The sequence below is a fragment of the Benincasa hispida genome, chromosome 9 (assembly GCF_009727055.1).
Source record: "Benincasa hispida cultivar B227 chromosome 9, ASM972705v1, whole genome shotgun sequence".
Classification (NCBI taxonomy): domain Eukaryota; kingdom Viridiplantae; phylum Streptophyta; class Magnoliopsida; order Cucurbitales; family Cucurbitaceae; genus Benincasa; species Benincasa hispida.
The window spans coordinates 32,058,975-32,080,589 of NC_052357.1; the positions used below are offsets into that span (position 1 = coordinate 32,058,975).

Consider the following 21,615-nt stretch of genomic DNA (forward strand, 5'->3'; position numbering starts at 1 on the left):
GATCAAATTACTTTGTTGTAGTTTTGTTGTAGATAATATTGGGCTTCCAATATTCTCTATTTTTTATTGCTTGTAGATAAGATAAGTTATGGAAGTTGGGGGAAAGGTGTCTACATTCTTCTATTTAAAATTTTAGTATATGCTTGATTTGTTGATAATCTTCTTTCTCTTTATTATATTTTTTCAAATCACTCCCATCTTCTTTTGTTTTGTTACGAAAGGTAATTGTTTCTCCTGAGGCTGGATATGGTCAAAAGAGGATGAATGAGATCCCAGTAAGTCCCTAACTTTAAGTTGTAGATATTTTTTAAGTCTCGAGTATGATATTTTTCCATTGCATAAAGTAAGCCAATCATGTACATTTTTCCTTGTCTTAACACTTATTTCTATATTTTGAAATTTGATGTTATCACCTTTTATTCTATTTTGCAGGCTGACTTGCTTAAATATGGCTTAGCTGACCCTTAGTTCTCGATCTTTAGACTTCAAAGCTCAATGTATAGATTAAATAATGTACTTTGTTGAAAGGTTACTTATTAAACAATTTGTCAGTTTTGTGTTTGCTGAAAGTTGAGTTTTGTATACGAAAGCAATAGTTGAGATTTTATTTTGTGCATGTACATGTGAGAGAAATATTGTTGTAATTTGTGAGGAGTGTTCATATGAAAGGTCATAGTTGAACATGAAATTTTTAGTGAATATATTGAGTTGATAGATCTTAAATGTATAATGTTTATTTAATAGATGTAATTGAGTTGATAGATCTTAAATGTATAATGTTTATTTAGTAGATGTAATTGTATTGTTGGAATACAAGGTAGACAATGAGAGTATCAATTGGGGCATTTAATTTGAAAAAGAAAAGACATATACTTGACAAATAAAAAACGTCAAGAATGATCATATATGATACGTAATCAATGCCAATAATCAATAAACTTGACATACCACCAATGTCAAGTATATTATCTTTCTTGACACGAAAATTATAGTAAGAAACATTTGTTTTGACGTTTTTCCAGAGTCAAGTTATTACACTATACTTGACAGTCGAATACTCGACGCTTTTATAAGCATCAGGCATACCCTTTACTTGACATTGAAAAAATGTCAAATAATCCAATTTCTGTAGTAATGTCACTACAAGAAATAACATATACGATAACTAACAAAAAAGGCTATAAAAGACCTTTTATAGCATTTTTCAAAGGTCTTGATAGCCCATGGTATTAAAAGTCTAGGATTTTTTGTAGTGTTTTTGTTGAGCTATATTGAATGCTATAATAAAGTACGAAGGTATCGCTTATTTACTTTGCTATAAAAACATTTTATAGTGTCTTTTATTAAAGCTATACTATGTTTATATAGCTAAAATAATATGCTATCTTTAATTTATAATAGCACTTTTTTAACGCTATAATAGCTTTAATCTTATGCTATAGTAAGGTTATTTAGACTTTTCTAATGGCTATACTTACTAGAATAATCTTTTGATAGCATGTTTTTTACTATATAAATTTTGTTATAGCTTTGCTCATGGCTATAAAAGGTACAGTTTTTTTTTCTCAACAAGAATAATGAAAATAATTTGTATATAATTCTTCATATTTGTGTAAAAAAATAAACCTATGACTCAAGCCACATACTAAATACTTCTTAACACATTAAATACCACAACTTTCATTCATAATTGAAGTTTTATAAATCTATTAAAATTATATAAAAAAAAACAATATAATCATTTCCTAGAACAAAGTATACAAATGATACAAAATAAATTAATGTATCTTTCATGTTTATTTTTACAAGTAAATAAAATATTTTGCAGGTCTTCTCTGTGTTAATTCTTAAGATTCTCTTTGATCTCCCAATATATATTTCTTTTGAAAGTTGATTTGTACATTTTGATGGACACCTATTAAAAAAAATAAATAAATAAACACATAGCTAATAATAGAGTGTTCAAGATCCCTCCAAGATCCTCCTTCGTGAGCTAATAATAGAGTGTTCAAGATCCCTCCAAGATCCTCCTTCGTGAGGTAACATCAACGAAGTATCAATGCAAAAACATTCTTCCCTTTCTGTTCGAAGTGATATTTAAAACCATTTAAAGATCCATCTTCCCCCTTGAAAGTGGTGAACATCGAAACCTTGAAGAACCTTCAAGATCTCCACCATACTTCTCCACCTTTAAGATCTTTAGAACCATTGACAAATTCATCTTCTCCCCTATAATCAAAGTGACAAAGAAGTGAAAAACTCAAATAGACACAGGAAATTTTAACTAACCTGAAACTTGGTTTCCAGCACAATATGGCCCTTGGTTGAGGTTTCAAAGCTCTCCAAAACCTATTAGAAAATTCTCATATAAACCTACAGATGACCAAAGATTTGATTCTCCATAAAAAAAATGTCTTCTACACCTCAACCAAACCAGACAACAAATGCTAGAATTTTGAAGAAACCATAGAACCAACAAGGACAAATGCAAACTGACCCAAAAAATCTTGACCTGAACTTACCTCAAAGATCTACATGTCATTCCGATACAGAGTGCCATTAAAATATTCTTCCTGACTTTATAAGAACAAATGAGTCTGAATGCCAAATGAGCAATATAAAAATTAAGAAGAAGAAAAAAAAAAGAATCTGATAACATCAAAAAAAAAAAAAAAACATAAAAATCCACCGTATTATCTAGAGAGCTTTTAGTTCTGAAATCTCAAATCATGGAACCCAAGCAATTTCATTTAAATGTAAAAAAAAAAAAAAAAAAAAAAAATCATTGATTGGTAGCTTAAACGATTGTTATGTTAAAAGAAGAAAGAAGTGCAACAATTGAGAAGTAGAAGGGAAATGGAAAGTGTCAGAGAGAGAGAGAGACTGACAGTGAGTTTGGCGTCGACAAAGACAACCTTTATTAATTCAACCATGCCCTTCTTTTTTGTATCTTCTATTATCCTTTTGTTTAGAGAAGTAAGAGAAGTTTTCAACTTTAAGAAGAAACTCCACCTTGTGTGTCAAAAGAACTATAAAGATACACATATTCTCTTGACCTACCACAAACATTATGCTGAAACTCAAAAGAAATTTTCTTGGAAAACTATAACTTAACTCTAAGAGCTATCTAAGAACTATCTAGAAGGTTTAACATAGGGTATCGATTGTAATAATTAAAGTTGCACTAAAGGAAACAAAATGCATAGCTTAGGCAATAGTAGGTGTTTAAGTAATCTTGGAACTTACTAATCATCCATATCTTTTGACTAAACATGCTTTCAAAATGTTCTCATGTTTTGTTATTTTGATAGGGATAGGGCTATCAAGAATCTGCCGTTGATTGGATTTTGTTTTCACCAACTTTCCCAAACACTTTGTAGTCCTTCTAGATTATCAATTGTCATCATCTAATAAACAAGCGGTACCATAAAAAAACTTGACATTGAAGAGAGATTGTGACATTGAAGAGAAAATGAGATAAAATATGGCAATAACTATTATAACTAGCATACACCTGGATTTTGTAGTTCCTGGAGTAAGGATTTTCAAATGAAGCCAAAGAACATAATAAGATTAATGATACAAAGCTTATTATTTAATCTAATGAAGCCAAAGAACATAATAAGATTAATGAACCATTAATACAAACATGAAACAAAACTTGTCAGTTAATCTAAACAAATCAACGAAAACACCAACCTCATTGTAGCCAAAGAACATAATAAAATTAATGAAGATGCATTCAAAGTAAGAAATATCCAATGTTGAAGATGTAAATATGCAAAGAACATAAGCAAAATTAATCAAGATGCAAAGAACATACGTAACAAGTATCCAAATGTTCTCTTCTCTATGTCCATCGCAAGTTGATTATAACTATTTGATACGAAATATATATGTAACTAGCATAAGACATGCACAGGAAAGTAAAAGAAAATACATATAAAGATAGCGGTAGCCACATATCTATCAAATTAATTTTTTGAATTCATTGCCAAATTGAAGACAAAAATTAAAGCAAGTTCTAAATTGAAACAATAGTTCTCTTGATCCTTTAAAACTAAGGAACAACCATCAATATGCTTCAAATTTAGACCTCAGTTCGTAACTTCATTTTCTATTTTTCCATTAGAGTTTGAATGTTTCTACACAGTCCAACAGGCATAATTTTTAAGCTAATTTTTATTTATTATAACTTCAATTAAAACTATTTCAAGGAAGTGACTTCAGTAATTGGAAAGAAAAAATATATTGCATCACAAGAAAACATCTAATTACTTGTACTCTGCAACATTTTTCAAGCTTCAAGCACCCAATATGAAATTTTGATGAGTTTTTATTCTTCCAATAATTTTGTGAACTAAGGAAATAAATTAGCCTCAGAAGCTAGAGAAAAACTAGCATTAACCCATAGTTTTTGAAGCCATGTGATATTTCATCTTCAGTTGCAGGATGCCCTACTGCGGAAGGGGGAAATATGCAACATATAAATTCATTAACCTCTCAAAATAAGGTTAGAGTTCACTAAATCTTTAAGATCTATTTCGCTCATCGAAAATTGTTTAGGATCTATTCTCCATTAGCATACCAACAATAAAGAGAGAGTGAGAGGAACTGATGGAGAGAGAAAGAAAAAGGGTAAATGATGGAAAAAGTTTTTAACAAAATAAAACCCTAAATGGAGAAAAGGGGTAGAAGCTGAAGGGTAGATTGACGAAAATAGAAGAAAAAAATTACGAGAACAATAAGAAGTAAAGAAAAAATTTTACCCAGTTGGTGAATGATGGAGAAGATGATGCCCAAATGATAGATGATCATCACTAGGATTTCTCTTTAAAGATGCGTAAACCATAAATGAATGAAGGAGAACGATGGAGAGGACAAATAGAGAAACATTTACAAGCTACCTATAATCTCCTAACTTATTACACTATCTCATATGCATGACTAATCTACCGGATGAACTGACTTAAAATCTCACTTACATTAAACATTTCAAGAGAAACCATAGAATGAAAACTTCCTGATGCTCACTTTAAGTCTAAAATTAAACCAAGCAAAAAATTAAAAGAAAAGAGAGATCATATCGTCCACATTAAATATCAATAACCTACCCCCCCACGGTCATGACAAAGTTTTTGTCCAAAGTAAGCATAAAGAAATATTTGTTCTATAGTTTAAGAGTCCAATAAACCAATGGGATCATTTCAAGAACTTGTGACCTCCTTATCTCCACAAACAAAGCTAAATAAAATTTCTTGAAAGACATCAACAAGAAACATTTATCATACCTCTTTTAATTGTTGTTCAAGTGAGAATATTACAAACCAAAGAGGTCACCGATTATTCATCGATCTCCAAAATCATGTAAGAAATAATGAAACAAAAGAGACTATAGCTAAAGAAATTAGAAGAACCTTCACAAAAGCATTCAAGTCTGAAAGACCTATCACACAGAGTTCAAAAGAACAAGAAACAATAAAAAATCTTCCACAGAGACTGAGAGAAGTAATTCCAAGTCACCTTTGGTAACTTTGAGAAGAGAAATCACTGTGAAACCATTAATTGCAAAGAAGTCTAAACTCCAAAGGTGGATTTATATAGTTCAAATTAATTACTAAATGCAACAAGTAATGCAACTCTTTTATCTAAATTAAATAATACCTACCAAGTGTAACTTTAATCCTTCACATGCTAAACCAAACGTATTAAAGAAGTACGAAAAGACGATGTTAACAACAAGCCATCTCATGGGTGAAGAATGAAACTACAGTTATATTTATACTTGATGCAAAGTCAAATCACAACATATATATTCGAGTAAAATCCAAGCTCACCAAATATTGGGGAATCAATTAGCTAGAGATAAATCAGCAAACTAATCGATCATTCCCCAATTATATCCCTTATCAATAAGTAATGGAGCAAAACATCGGATATGAAATTTTCCGTTGGAGAGAATTATCCATTATTTTCTCATTAGTCCCACTTTCCTTTCTTTATATTTAATTAATTTGTATACCTTATGTATTCTCATTGTCCAAGATCTTTCCATAGATATTTTTTCCTAAGTCATTTGTAATGGTATATATCAAGAAGTATACAAAGTATTGAACCATTGATTCTGCACCAATAAATTTCCTTGAAAACTTGTGATGTTTATTTTTCTTTTTCCAATTCAACTCAACAATGAAAGGCTTGCAAGGCCTCGCCTATCAAGTGATCAAGTAGGATAATTGTGTAAAAAATAAAAGCTCACTTTTTATACAAAATACTCCATTTTTATTTAGGGAAAAAATAATAGGAGTTATACCTTTTACATAGGGTTTTATCCTGCGTAATTGTTGGTACAAAATTCCATCTACAAGACACCTCATGAGACTGCTTCCCTCCTGTGTGCTAACCTAAACAATGAGCTCGAATCAGTCATTCAGTCATTGGCCTTAGCAGATAGAATCGAATTCCAGTTTCGAACTGACTTGAGACTCGAGATTCTAGCTTCCAGGGCATCAAAATTTCGCTCCATATCAGATGAAAGAGCACATGCATGGGCCAATAGATCTTGCAAGGCAAATTGCGAAATGGAAGCAACTGTGGTTGCAAATCCAACACCGAACCACAACAATCGAGTTCTCTACACTTTTCGTCTCACCGCTTTCCCAAGAATGAACCACACAAGCTTTGCACGAGTTTCAACTAATGTTTATTTTCTCTCTTCCAGCTTTATAAGTCACTATTGCTGAAATCCTTTTCGGTTAAAACTCTAATGGATGGAAAAATTCTAAAATTTATAGAGTAACCCTGAACCCCTAATTAAAAAAGGCAACATAGAAAAGATAGGGAGATTTTTCTTACCATCGGAACCCGATTTCTTCCAGTGCTTGATCCTCTTGAGTTAAACTTGAGTCTTTGTAAATGTCTGCATACGCTGAATCTCTAAGTCGAAGATGAAGGAGAAGTCGGAGACGGAGTTGCAAATCAAAGGAGAAGTCGGAGATGGAGTTGTAAATTGAAGAAGAAGCCCAAAATCGAAGGAGAAGTCAAAGATGGAGCAACAAATCAAGGGAGAAGTTGAAGATAGAGAAAAAATTGAAGGAGAAGTCGAAGATGGAGCTGTAAATCGAAGGAGAAGTCAGAGATGGAGTTGCAAAGTGAAGGAGAAGTCGAAGGTTGAGTTGCAAATCGAAGGAGAAGTAGAAGATGGAGTCGCAAATCGAAGAAGAATGGAAGATGGGTGAAGAAGTTTGAAAAAGAGAATTGAGAAGATGAATTGAATGTCTATGGTAAAAAGAAATAGTCTGTGAAAAGCGCTAATTTTTTTTTCTTTTTTTCACATGATCATCCGCCTTTTTTTTCTTTTCACTTTTCCTGAATCCAGCTTTTTTTCTTAATTCATTTTATAGCCTTTTCTAATAAAAGACATTCTAAGATGCTATTGAATGTAATATTTGTTGTAGGGTATATACCTCCAATTTCTATAATGCTAATCTAATGTGGGTTATTAGATTTTCTTTTTAATACTTAACAAATCGACCCATATCGTTACTTCCTAAATTTAGAGAATTTTCTTTTGTAGGTTCTCAAATTTGTTGGCCTTTGATGGAATTCAAATTGGGGTTTTAAGATTGAAGATTTTGTTGTGCTTGGATTTTAGATTGTTTGATGCCTTGAGATTTTTTTTTTATGGCCGCGGAACAATATAAATTCTGGGCTCTCAAAACCTATCTTTCTCGTGTAAACATGAGAGTTGAGGAGGCCATTAGGAGTTTCACTTACTTCATGGGAGGAAAAAGCTCGTAGTTGCTATGAACATCCCATAGACATGGACAAACAAGAGTTTGTGAAGACGATGCTCTTAGATGGTTGTTTTATATTGGAGTTCATGAACTCAACAAACTACATGGAGAGTCTTTAGAGTGAAGGTGATCATAAAGAATGGATAGATAGTGTCTTCCTCATAGGTGTAATGGACGATGTACATTGTGACCTAACTAGGGGTGTTCAAAAAACCCGATAACCCGACCAACTCGAACTACCCAAGGGTTAAAAATGTTAAAAAAACATTAAATTCGGGTTGGGTCTGGGGTTTACCCATTTCCCAAATATATATAATATATATATATTATATAATAATAACAAAAGTTAAAAAAAAACAGTCAAATTAAAAAAAAAAAACCGGTGACCCAACCCGGCCCAACCCAGAAATTTTGGGTTTGGATTGGGTTGGGTTGACCCTCTAAAAAAGAACTATTATTAGCCAACCCAAATTTTTGGGTTGGTCCACAAAAATCTTTCAATCCGGTCCAACCGGACTATGTACACCCCTAGACCTAACTAAGTTTGAGAGTCAACTTCCTTTCTTTGTTCTTCAATAATTATTTGAGCTATCATTAATTTCATATAACAATGAACAAAATCCAGCTATCTACTTTATGGAATGGATGACAGAGTTGTTTATACCGATCACGACTGGATATATGGTTCCTTTTGAAAAGACGACCAATATAAAAGTACTTGGTGGATTTATTAAGATTCTAATACGTCCCCTCACCTGAGCCAGAGATTGATATACTAATTTTAATGACAATGAAAAGAAGGGTTGTATCCTTACCGATCCCCAACTACAACTAAGCTTTGCGAGGTTGGTGTCGAGGTACAGAGAACAGAGGAAATTGATAGCATGATGAACTCCAACTTTACAAATGGGGTTGTCAAAAATCCATCTTTCATAATTCATAAATTTGAAATTTAGATGTGAAATCTGATAGTATATGAGATTTTAGGTTTGTTGGGGATGAAAGGTATGCATATTCCATTATCTTTCACTCTTAGATGACTTGATTAAGATAGAGAAAGACGTGAGTATACTTGTAAAGGGGAATATCATAACCAACGATACTAGTGGTAGTGAGAACAAGTTTTTTGAAATTAATTGACAATCTACATCTAATTGCTCCAACCGTTTGACCTATTTTTTTTCCTATATATTCCCATAAAAGTTGTTTGATGTTTATATTCTAGATTGGTAATTCTATAATCATTAACTACTCCATCTCTTCCACTACAATAATTTGGATCTTTTCCGACACTGCAAACCGTTGGGATTAGTCGAAAACAACATCGGCCAAACTTTTTCCTACGGTCAAATAATCGTCGGCCGGATCGTGGGCAAAGCCTCATCAACATAACCTTCCTCGATGGTATAACAGTCGTGTTGTAGGAAAAAAATTATCTCCATGGATGGAGAATGGGGCTTTTATGCTGAACCTAAACAACATCATCGGGATAAATTGTAAACCCCAATAGTCGTAATTTATAAAGACTGTCGGGGTATAAAATTTCGCCCGACAGTGAGAAGATACCACTGGGATAAATAACTATATCCCGATAGTGAAAAATTAGTGTCACCGTCGGGAGATATTCAATTATCCCGACGGTGTCTTCTCATCATCGAGTGAAATTTTTTTTTATCCCGACGACCTTCATAAATTAGGACTGACCGGATAAGTGACTTATGCGATGGTGTGTTTTTGTCGTCGGGATTTAGTGACTTTTTCCAACCCCGTGGACCGTTGGGGGTTTGTTTATTAGTGCCAGGAAAAGATAGAAAGACACATTAAATTATGGTTTTTCCCGACCCCTTGTATTGTTGGGATTATATATTTAACCGTCAGAATTAACTTTTTTTATTTTTTATTTTTATTACATTTTTTTTGTTCAAATGTCATACCTGTTTGAATCTTACTAATATCATTCAAACTAATATAAAAATTGCCAAAATCAAGTAATTTCTACAATAGTAAAATAATATAGAGAAAACATGTTTGAATTTAAAGAGTTACTATTACCATTCGTAAATTTAAACAATACATCCACATTCCTTAATCCAAAATAACATTACATGATAGCGTCGGGTCCTATCGGGAGGTGCATCTACATGCTTAATCCACAATTCCTAAATCGAAAATAACATTAACATCTACAACCTAAAGACGCTTGTCGGGAGATGCATCTTCAATATAAACCTCGAGGTACCTACAAAATACAAATTCAAATAAGTTTAATGCTCAATATACCATATATCAATCTCAAAATGAATATAGAATTTAAAACTCAATTAATAACATTAATAAATTGAAACAAACCAACTCAAACTTGTATATTTCAATCTCAAACTCAATATAGAAGTTAAAACCAAATAAGAACATGAACAAATAAAATTCATTTTAACTTCAAACCTAATATAGAACTTAAAACCCAATTTAAACCCAACGAACTCATAACTACATATTTCAATCTCAAACTTAAAATAGAACTTAAAACCCAACTTAAAACCCAACCAACTCATAAGAATTGAAACAAACCAACACATGTCTACATTTACTTAAACTTATATATACATTTACTTAAACAAACCAAGTTAAACTTAAACATACTTGTACTTAAAACCCAATTTAAAACCAACCAACACATACCTAGGCATACTGATAAGGATTAAACAAGGGTTGACTACCTTGTGGCCATATAGAATCAAGGTTACAAGTACAATTTTGAAACAAATGATGTCCTTTACAATAAGCACTATAAAAATGAGAAGCTATATATATATTAGATGGGCAATCTTTTTTCTTTTTTTCTTTTTTTTTTTTTTAAAAAAAAGATTCTCGCCATAATAAATACAAAATGTAGAGAATTTTAATGAAATGGAGAAATAGGAACATTGTATCACATAAGGATATTGAATATTGATGGATATTGTGCTCTCATTGTTGCAAGGACATCTACCTCCATCTTATGGATTATCATGTGCACTAAATATTAACCTGAAAAACATAATCAAACATAAAAGATCAAGTTTTCTGAGAGAGAAAATTGTGGTTGCAATTTGATCTAAATCGATGTCAATGATGCCAAACACTGTACGACCACGAGCAGCATCCAGCATCGCTTACGCGCAACCTCAATAGCAGACGATGACCCACGCATCTCACTTCCTATGGCAACAACCCACGCTATCCCTTTCCTTCTGGTTTCTCTTCGTCGGCGACTTGGAGCAACGATGAACGCATTCACCGTTGCATTTTTGGCTAGTACAACAACGTTTTTTGATCGACATCATCATTGCATTTTGGTGAACTTCACTCCAGCGCCATTGAAGTAGATCTGAGAGCCATGTTCTAGCGTTGTGTGCACGAGGTCCGTTCGAAGTTTGTTGAAGCTGCTATTTTTAAATTGTACATACTGCATAATATATACGGATTTATTTGTACATTTAGTTTTCAATTTCAAATCTATATGCGTTTATTTCAAATAATCTAAAGATGTCATCTATGTATGATAAGTATGTGAAATATATATCTCAATTTCAAATATATATGTTCGTATGTATGACAAAGTATGTTGAATATAAATCTTAATAAAAACGAGACTAAAATTAAAATATGCACTATATATTATATAACTACCATAAATTTGCACCAGTTCTAAATATATTTGGAATAAACTTCATATATATATATATATATAGAATAACATTGTACATATTTGAAATAAATTTAGTACATATACATAAGAAACGAAACACAAATGAAAACAAATATTTGTAAGAATAATTTTGCACTAAATACAATCTAGTTATACAATATAAGTAAAGTTCAGGACTGTTGAATGAGAAATTTCGACCAATTAAATTTTACCACTTCATCACATTGAAAGTTCAAGTATATTGTAGAAGTTACAAATTGGATCAAACTGAACAATTAAAATCGCTCGAGTCCAAGTTCCAACACTGTTCAAGGCCTTGGTAGAAATTTGGACCAAAGAAAAGACTGGGTCAAGCCCATCTTTAGTCTAGGCCAAAGCCCATAGAAAGCTCATGGGAAAACCTCTATAAACAGAGGCCTTATTTCTTCATTTGGGGAGGTTTGGAAGCATTGAAAACAAAGGGCTGAAACTCTAATGACCTAGAAATTGAAGCTCTGAAGATTTTATGACTTTGAAGCTCTGATCAATCTCAAGATTACAACCTTTTGAAGATGGAAGATTTAGAAGACTAAAACTTGAATTCCAGAAGATTGAAGCTCTAGTTGATCTCAAGTTTACAACATCCTGTAGTTGGAAGAACTGAAGGTCAAAGCTTCTGAAGATCTGAAGTTCCAAAGACTGAAGCTCCAAAGACTTGAAGAATATAACTTCTTTCAAGCTTTGAAGATCTAAAGAATATAAATTCTCTCAAGCTCTGAAGACTGAAGCCATGAAGCTCCCAAATTTTGAAGACTGAATACTGAAGCTCTCAATCTCAAGCTTAAAGACTAGAAGATTGAAGCTCCAAAGGTCGATCCAAGACGATCAATAAGCTAGAAGCCGATCCAAATCGATAAACAAGCCAAAGGCTGATCTAAACTAATCAATAAGGTCAACAAGTCTAAAGTACGATCTTCCAAGAAGATCAATAAGTTTAAAGGCCAATATGATTAAAGTTTAATTTTTGAGAAAAAGGATCAAAGGATTATGTATTAGAGATTGTACTCACTACACTAAAATTAAAACAAATACAAAGTATTCAAATTGTACAAATTAAATTTCTCCGAAAATCTCATCGAACAAGGACATTTGTAAAATAGTACGTTTGAAATAGATCAATTTTATAAATCTTTCAAATAAAGATGAGCTTGAGCACATGAGGCCGTTGCTTGGTTGGAGGGTTTGGTTTATTTTGCTTTGGAAAAGAAATTTTTCTCAAGAATCATGAAGGGTTTGATTTATTTACTTTAAGAAAACTTATTTTTCTAAGCATCGATAATCAGCGTGGTAGAGGGGTTTTGGCGGTCAAAAAGACAAGGCAAGCTTTATTATTATTTTCTTTTTCCGGGCATCATTAATTAAACCTTCCTAGAGGTTTTCATTTTTTTTTTAAAAAAGAAAATAAATAAATAAAAATATTCTTCTCTCAGTATGGAATGAAAAACAAGGAAAACTTTTTTCCCATGGATTATATATAAGCGTGGATAGAAGGTCGTGTTAAGCGTTGAAAAAAGAAAAATATGGGTTCATTGAAATCCTCCCCCAGCCCTCAGGTATGTACCTCTTCTTCTTCAGTGTTCTTGTTTGATTATTTGTGTGTGATGTTTCGTAATCTTCTTTGGTGTTACTCCAAGATTGCACTATAGATGTAAGGTTAGCTGTGGACTAAAAAATTTAAAGGTTGCAGTTGCGAGTGGGTTTCATACTTACATGTGAAAGAAAAAATATGAGCAATATTTAGGTGCAATCTTACTCCCTCTTTCTTTATCCATAAAAAAAAGTAAATATTTTTTTAAAAAAATTTATTACCACACGCAACAATTTTTTACTGGGTGCATCAGGGGCTCAATAATAGATTGGTGCAGTCGCAAAACTATTGAGTATTTTGTTCCAAAAATTCCTTTCAATTTTCAAAAGCTTTTTGAAAAAAATACTCTTAACTTCAAAAAATTCTAAATACCCTTATTTACTATATGATTACAAACCATTAATACTTGTTTAAAAGAATATCCTTCAACTTTTCAAAGTTGTATTAATCCTCTTAACTTTATCAGAAAAAAAAATGCGCATTCTGTTAGTATAGTGATCAAATTTATTTGAAGTTTTCTTAAGTTCAATAAAAATCTATTTTAAAATAAACTATATAGATATCATTCTTTTTCATATAGATATTCTCATTTTTCTCCCACTAATTTGATACTATATGCGTTGCACATATTGCTTAAAGATAAAAAGAGAACTTAATTTTAAAATTTTAATAATACAACATGAGGGTTTTATTTTTTACATAAGTCATGAAAAAACATTTTTTTGGAAGTTGCATGAAGAAAAATAATAGTTATTTTAATGAATTATAAAATGTATTATAAAAGAATAAATAAATTAAACATGTATTAAAGAATATGTAAACTAAATATTTTGTATTTTGTATTTTGTATATATATATTTTTTAACTTTTGAGGTAATTATGATCTTCTATTGAGATGATTTGATTATCTTCTAACCAAGGAGCACGCAGATCCCAAAAACGCATAGTCTCTCCCCCAAAAATGACTTCTCCGGTCGGAGAACGCATTAGATATTTACCTAAACCAGTAGGTCCTTGAGCGGATCCAACGTTAGCTCCAAGACGTTGGTCTCTAACTAGAAAAGTAAATGCTTGAGCTTGAGAAGCTTCTGGTCCAGATCGGCCCGTAAAACTCACTCGGATAAGCAGTATTATTGAACCAGACAAACAACAAGCAATAAAAACCAAAAACAGATAAAGCAAAATACTTCTATTGAGATGATTTGATTATCTTCCTAACTTCGAAGTTCAATATTAAAAAAATATTATTGTTATTTTTTTTAAAAAAATTGTGCTCACTTGATTAATAAAATATATTGATATTTGAAATTAATATTATTCAATATATTTTTATATTATTTATTCAATTAACCGATTAAAATATAATCGTTATTTAAAGTAAAATTAAAAATTAAGAAATCAAAATTTAATTACTAAAAGATATGCAAAAATAAGAATATATTAGTAATAAATTCTATAAATTTTATCTTATATAGTTAAGATAATATAAAATAAATTTATAGGTTAATCTTTCAAGTATAAAAATTTGAGGGTATGAAAAAGTCCATGTTGGATGAGTTTTAAAGTTCAATATAAATATATTAGCTTGTAAAAGTTGAAAAATTGAAACAATTAACAACCAAAGGATATTAGAGATATGTTCCAAAACCTTCACCACATTATGTGAAACAAACAGGGCCTTAAATCTAAACATTGATGACTCAAAATTTGTAAAGTACTATATCTTCTTTCATATTAGCTTTTGAAGATGAGCAATGATACCTAAGTGCATCTTGAGTTGAAGGGTGAGGTTAATTGGGTTTTTAATTATAGATGTGGTGTATAGTTTGCAGGTGAAAGTGATTTGGAAATGAGTAAAAAGGGTGAGGTTGAAGGAGATGAAGAGATGATTATGGAGAATAATAATAATAATAAGGATGTTGAAGAGGGTGATGATGTTGTGATATCCATTGAAAAAATGATCATGGAACTACCTTCTGTGAATCCAAATAGCTCATTGTATAAAGTTCCTAAAGGGCACATCAAGACGAATGAAACAATGTACACGCCTCGTTTCATTTCAATTGGGCCTTTCCACCATGGCCAACCAGAACTAATGGCCGCTGAACAATATAAACTCTGGGCTCTCAAAACCTATCTTTGTCGTGCAAAAATGGGAGTTAAGGAGGCCATGAGTTTGGCTTGCTCTTGGGAGGAAAAAGCTCGTAGTTGCTATGGACACCCCATAGACATGAACAAACAAAATTTTGCCAAAATGATGCTCTTAGATGGCTGTTTTATATTGGAGTTTCTAAACATAACAAACGACCTTTACATTGAAGATGATGAGAAATGGATAGATGATGGGTCCCTCATCTATCGTATATTGTACGATGTAGAACGTGACCTAACCATATATGAGAATCAACTTCCTTTCTTTGTTCTTCAACAATTATATGACCTATTACCATTTCCACCAGAAAATGACGATCCAGCTGTCCATTTCATGGAATGCATGTCAAAGTTGTTTATAGCGACCACGACTGGATATAGCTATCATTATAATGCGACGACAGAGGTAAGACACTTGGTGGATCTATTAAAATTCTACTTCATCCCCTCACCTGACACAGATGAGTATAAAAAATTCAAGGAGAGTGAAGAAGAGTCGTATTTGGAGTCTCCAAATCTAACTAAGCTCTGCGAGGCTGGTGTCAAGGTACAGAAAGCAGATGAAGCCAAGAGCATGATGGATTTCAGCTTTAAAAATGGGATTCTCAAAATTCCACCTACCATAATCCATAATGTGTTTGAAATACATATTCGAAATTTGATTGTATCTGAGATTGTAAGTGAGGATGAAACGTATTTATTCCATTACGTAGCACTCTTAGATGACTTGATTGACACAGAGAAAGATGTGAGTATACTTGTGAAGGAGAAAATCATTAGCAACACCTCTGGTTGTAGTGACCAACAAGTTGCCGAACTAATTAACAATCTACGTCTAAATGCCCCAACCTTTCCAGACAAATGTTACTACTACAACCATATGAGCAAAGAATTAAACGACTACTGCAACAAATGGTGGCACCGATCTATGGCTTCACTAAGACGTGACTATTTCAATACTCCGTGGGCTTCCATCTCCTTCTTTGCTGCTACCTTCCTCCTTATCCTCACATTTCTTCAAACCTTATTCTCCACTCCATTTATTTTCTATAACAAATAATCCCATATTATATATATCCATATATATGTTATAATATATTATTTAATGTAGGTATCCATAATCTACATAGGTTATCAAATATCATAAATCTCCTATTGAAATTGATTTCACATCAATTAATAAATACTTTGAACCCCTAATGGGTGATGTATTTACTATACGATTTGTTATTTGTTATTAATGAGACAAATTTTCCAACATTAAGGTGGATTAAGAAAAAGTTGGAATAATAAGTTGAATGAAATGCCTACGTATTGTTTCATTGTGATCATCATACAGATCAATTTGAATTAGAAGTTCAAAAGATAATTCATTTGTAAAATATTGCAAATTAATTGCTAGATACATTTACAGAAGATTTATTGTTGCAAGAAAGTGACTAAGTTATATATAATGGTTGCAGATACACAATTTAAAATTTCAAGCTAATGAGTCTACAACACACCTGAAGTGTTAGAGACACTTGAGTTCCAAAGATAAAGATCCTCGAAAAAAAAAAAAAACTAGTCAATAATCAAAATGACTCAGTTAATATTATGAACATTCCAAAAAAAATGCTAAATATGAATATTCATAAGAATCTTGAAGTAAAAAAGGATAACAAAGAGATTTCGATAAATTATATGTCATGACAAGAAAAAGATGGAATCATACTTAAATCAATTGACAATATTTTTGCATACAATATTGCTCATGATATTATTTATGAAAATGAGTATTACATACTCAGATATATTGAAAAAAAAATTGCGACATAGAAATGATTGACTTATATGGAATGAAACGATCTAATAGAAATAAACTTATTTTTCAAATCGTGAGAAGTAGTAGTTTAAATGTTAGAGAATGCCAAACATGTGGGATACAAGTTAATATTTGTAGGAAAAACAATGAGATCACATTACATAACGTGAGACAAGTTCCACAACAGTTTTCGCAAAGAAGTGGTATTGATTATGATTAGACATATTCTCTTATGGTGGATACAATACCATGAGATATCACATTTATCTAGTTGTGTATGAAAAGCTTAACATGCATCTTCTAGTCATTACATATTTATATGAATCTCTTAATAACTATATCACGAAGGATTAGAGGTGTCAAATTCATATAATTCAAATATTAAAGAATTATATATAAAACATTCCTAAAGAATGTGATTTAATCATTTTATTAAGTATTTGTTGATATAAGGGTATAAAATAACCCCTATTTGTCCATATGCTTTTATAAAGAAATCACAACCTGAGATTTATTATATATATTATTTATATATATGTTGATAATGAAGGAACTCTAATGGGAGAGAACCTTGAGCGGAAGCGGATAGACCAAATTCCATTTTTATTGAATAAAAAGTTTATAGTAAACAATTAAACAAGATATGCATTTGTTTCTAAATTACAGCATGCTTTAGAAAGAATTAAAGGGTTTCAAGAAACTTTACCTTTGAAGACATTTTCTTCATGTTTTCCCTCGAGCAAATCACGAACTCCTTGAAGACATTCTTCAAGATTAACCTTGAACAAGTATGAACACTACCACAAAAGTTACCTTGGTATTCTTAGGGTGAGAACCTAGGAGTGGTGGACTCTGCCGATTTTGGATATGTGGGAGAACTTAACGTAAATGAGGGATTGAGAATTTTCACACAAAACTCAAAGACACAGAACATTTCTATCGTTTACACTTTCTCAATCGTTCAACCAAACTTAGAAGATGATGAAGAAAACATTTTTCTTTTATTTTGCTTGCCAAAAATAACCACCACCCACTTATGTGGGTGGAGAGAAAAGAATGGAAAGGGAGTTGTAACTTCCTTCCTTATTATTAAAATAATAATAATAATATAAATATAAATATGATAACTAACTTATTATATTGTATATATATATATATTAAATTAAATGTTATATCAAATATAACATATAACCTATAGTTTTAATATTGTATCGCATACAATATAAACTTAGTTTCTTTTCTCTTTTATATGACATTTAATATAAATATTATTTATTTTACATTTAACAACTATGAATTCAAATATTTATTTCCTCTCATTAAGCTATAATGTATCTAATACATTATGACAATTATATCACATATAATTGAAACAATTTAATCATATCATATATAATTAAATCCCTCTATTAATTTGAACAATTCAAATTAATCCAAAAACTGATTCTCAACTAAATCCTATTGAGGTACCAAGAGGACCTCATGGACCTGTAGCTTGAAGGTTCAACAGTACATACATGAATAATTAATTAAACTCTTAAATTACATTATTCACCGTCCATTAACTGTTAGGCACTCTACTAAAGACCGACAATTGTACTCTTCGCACTCAGATATATTTTCATGTCCATTGGATATAACCAATCAACAATACGATAACCCTTCACAAATTGCTCATAAGTACAACTAGACCAAATTACCGTTTTGCCCCTATAGTTACATCTAACTTCTTAAGTACCACCGATCCCTCTAATGAACAATAAATCATAGTCCAACTATAATTAAACCCCTCTCAGGCCAGGAGAGAGTGTGGTGTCACATTGTTCAAGATCTAGAATCAACTCGTAAGGGAACAATTTATCTACTTATCCTTGTCTCGGTGAAAGAGTGAATTTCATCTTGTGTAGCTATGTTCGCAGCTTCTCAATTAGACGAATCCTCAAAATGGTAGGCTTGTTAAGTCGGCGATCTGGCCACTCTTTCACATACAAATCGAAGGACCGCCCTCATAGGCAAGAATTTATAACTCACTTAGGATTCAAGTCATGGTACCTATGGTCATCCTAATGAAATGTAAGTCTCTATTATGAACGGTGTTATATAATGAGACTAAACATTTCGTGGTCCGGTGTTATAAACTCCTTCATATAGAATATCCCCACTCGCATGTCTATCATAAATGATCATGATGAGATTATTTATAGCACTTTACAACAATTGTAACACCTACAAAGCGAGCCATATTCATAGTGTCACCAGGATAAGGTACCCAGCCTTATCCATCTACTACAAACCATTTAGGTTATCACTTAAACATGATCCACCCATATGTCTCTACATGTATGTTTAAGTTACAAAGATAACCTCGGGTGTTAGTTTTTTGGTTTGTGGTTAATGAAACTAAAATGTCATATATTTTATAGATAATGAATAAAATATGATATATTTTAGTAAATACATAATGAGTTTGTTCAACAACGTTTACAAACTATAGAACCTTACGAGATTTAAGACATCAACCCCAACAATCTCTCACTTGTCGTAAAGCTAGTGGAGTGTACAATATAATCAAAATACAAAGTACACAAGTAATAAGCTAAGGCATAACATGCACCCAGTACAAATCTCTTACTTGCCCTAGTCTAGATGTGGCCTATCCCATAGACCCATACTCAGCAGGTGACCCTTAAACACCATAGCCGTGAGGGCCTTTGTAAACTGATAAATAACATTGTGTTCCAAAGCTATCTGTGTGACAATCACGTCCCCTCGATGCATAATCTCTCGGATGAGATGATACTTCCACTCTATATGTTTGTCACGCTTATGACTCCTAGGCTCTCGGGAATTAGCCACAGTACCACTATTATCACAATAAAGTGTGATGGGCTTTGATATGTCTGAAACAACTTCCAGATCAGTCAAGAATTTCCTGAACCAAATAACTTCCTTAGCAGCTTCACAAGTCGCTACATACTCAACCTCCATGGTGGAGTCTGGGATGCACCCCTGATTGGTGCTTCACCATACTCCTGCCCCTCCGTTAAGGGTGAACACTGATTCTAATGTAGATTTCTTAGAATTCTTATCAGTCTGAAAATCATAGTTCATGTATCCTGTAAGGATCAAATCCTTAGAACCATACATAAGTATGTAGCCTCCTGTTCTCCGTAGATACATGAGGATGTTTTTAATGACTGTTCAGTGATTTAATCCTTGATTAGATTGATATCTACTGACTATCCCCACTACAGAGCATATGTTAGGTCTAGTACATAGCATCGCATACATCAAGCGGCTCACAGAAGATGCATAGGGGATCCTTCTTATCTTCTCAACTTCCTGAGGTGTCTTAGGACACCTTAGACAATGTAACTTTGTGCCTGAAAGGCAATAAGCCACTCTTGGAGTTCTACATCGAATATTTGAAAAGCATTTTGTCAATATACGATGCCTGAGATAGAGCTAGTATTTTGTTCTTTTGATCTCAAAAGATTTGAATACCTAGAACAAACTGAGCCTCTCCCAAATATTTCATTTGGAATTGGGTCGCTAGCCAATTCTTAACTGTACTCAGTAGACCTACATCATTCCTAATGAGTAGGATATCATTTACATATAACACTAGAAAAACTACTGAACTATTGATGATCTTCTTGTATACATAAGGCTCATCAAAATTTTGATCAAAGCCATTAGATTTTATCGCAGTATCAAACCTTATGTTTCAAGACTGAGAAGCTTGTTTCAGTCCATAAATGGACTAATTAAGCTTGCAAACCTTTTGCTCCTGAACTTGGGCTATGAATCCTTCGGGCTGCACCATATAAATGGTCTCCTTAATATTGCCATTCAGAAAAGAAGTCTTGACATCCATTTGCCAAATCTCATAGTAATAATATGATGCTATGGATAAGAGGATCCAGATAGACTTAAGCATGGCAATAGGTGAGAAAGTATCTTTATAATCAACCTCCTTAACCTGGGTCTAACCTTTTACTACCAATCTAGCCTTGAAGGTTTGCATCTTCCCATCAGCACCCCGTTTCCTCTTGTAGATCCATTTACAGCCTATAGGTTTAACCCCAACAGGTTGATCTACTAGATCCCATATGGAATAGAAGTACATAGACTCTATTTTGAGATCCATTGCTTTGATCCATTCATCTTTGTTAACATTCTCCATTGCCTTCTTATAAGACAATGGATCATCAACTTCGCCATCAACTACCATAGCCAGGATTTCAATTAAATCCATATAGCAAATAGGTGGGTTCACAACTTTCCCACTACGTCGAGGTTCCCTCAACACTTTAGGTGGATTTGACCTACTAGATGAACATACTTCAACAACTCTTGTTGAAGTACTAGGTTTTTCAACAACTCTTGTTGAAGATTCAGTAGTTTCTTTGGAAATCTAATTCAACACAATCTTACTTCTAGGCCTGTGCTCCCTTATGTGACATTCTTTAAGAAAAGTACCATTTGTCAATACAATTACTTTGTTTTCTTTAGGATCAAAGAATTAACCACCTCTCGTTCTTTTGGG

At 32.3% G+C, this 21,615-nt stretch overlaps 1 protein-coding gene and 1 long non-coding RNA gene across 7 annotated transcripts; one reads left to right on the plus strand and one right to left on the minus strand.

The window, feature by feature from the left end:
• Positions 1-1,746: 1,746 nt before the first annotated feature.
• On the minus strand, positions 1,747-7,364 carry LOC120086895. Of its 6 annotated transcripts, none has more exons than XR_005484367.1 (3): positions 6,480-7,364; positions 6,314-6,404; positions 1,747-2,573 (listed from the first exon to the last, which is right to left on the minus strand). It is a non-coding gene; the product is annotated as an uncharacterized LOC120086895 (long non-coding RNA). The 6 variants fall into 6 exon arrangements; XR_005484366.1 differs by having other exon boundaries at positions 1,747-2,597; XR_005484364.1 differs by having other exon boundaries at positions 1,775-6,404; positions 6,480-6,781; positions 6,856-7,363.
• Positions 7,365-13,038: 5,674 nt separating this feature from the next.
• Positions 13,039-16,322, plus strand: LOC120086757 (UPF0481 protein At3g47200-like). The gene is made up of 2 exons (XM_039043544.1): positions 13,039-13,076; positions 14,937-16,322. The coding sequence occupies exons 1-2, from the start codon at positions 13,044-13,046 to the stop codon at positions 16,320-16,322; spliced, it is 1,419 nt and encodes a 472-aa protein (XP_038899472.1). The 5' UTR covers positions 13,039-13,043.
• Positions 16,323-21,615: the final 5,293 nt, after the last annotated feature.

Excerpts from the sequence above, each read along its gene's own strand:
- LOC120086757 (XM_039043544.1), top strand. The coding sequence starts at position 13,044 with ATGGGTTCATTGAAATCCTCCCCCAGCCCTCAG. Across the intron at positions 13,077-14,936 it reads AATCCTCCCCCAGCCCTCAG|TTTGCAGGTGAAAGTGATTT; the intron begins GTATGTACCTCT and ends TGTGGTGTATAG.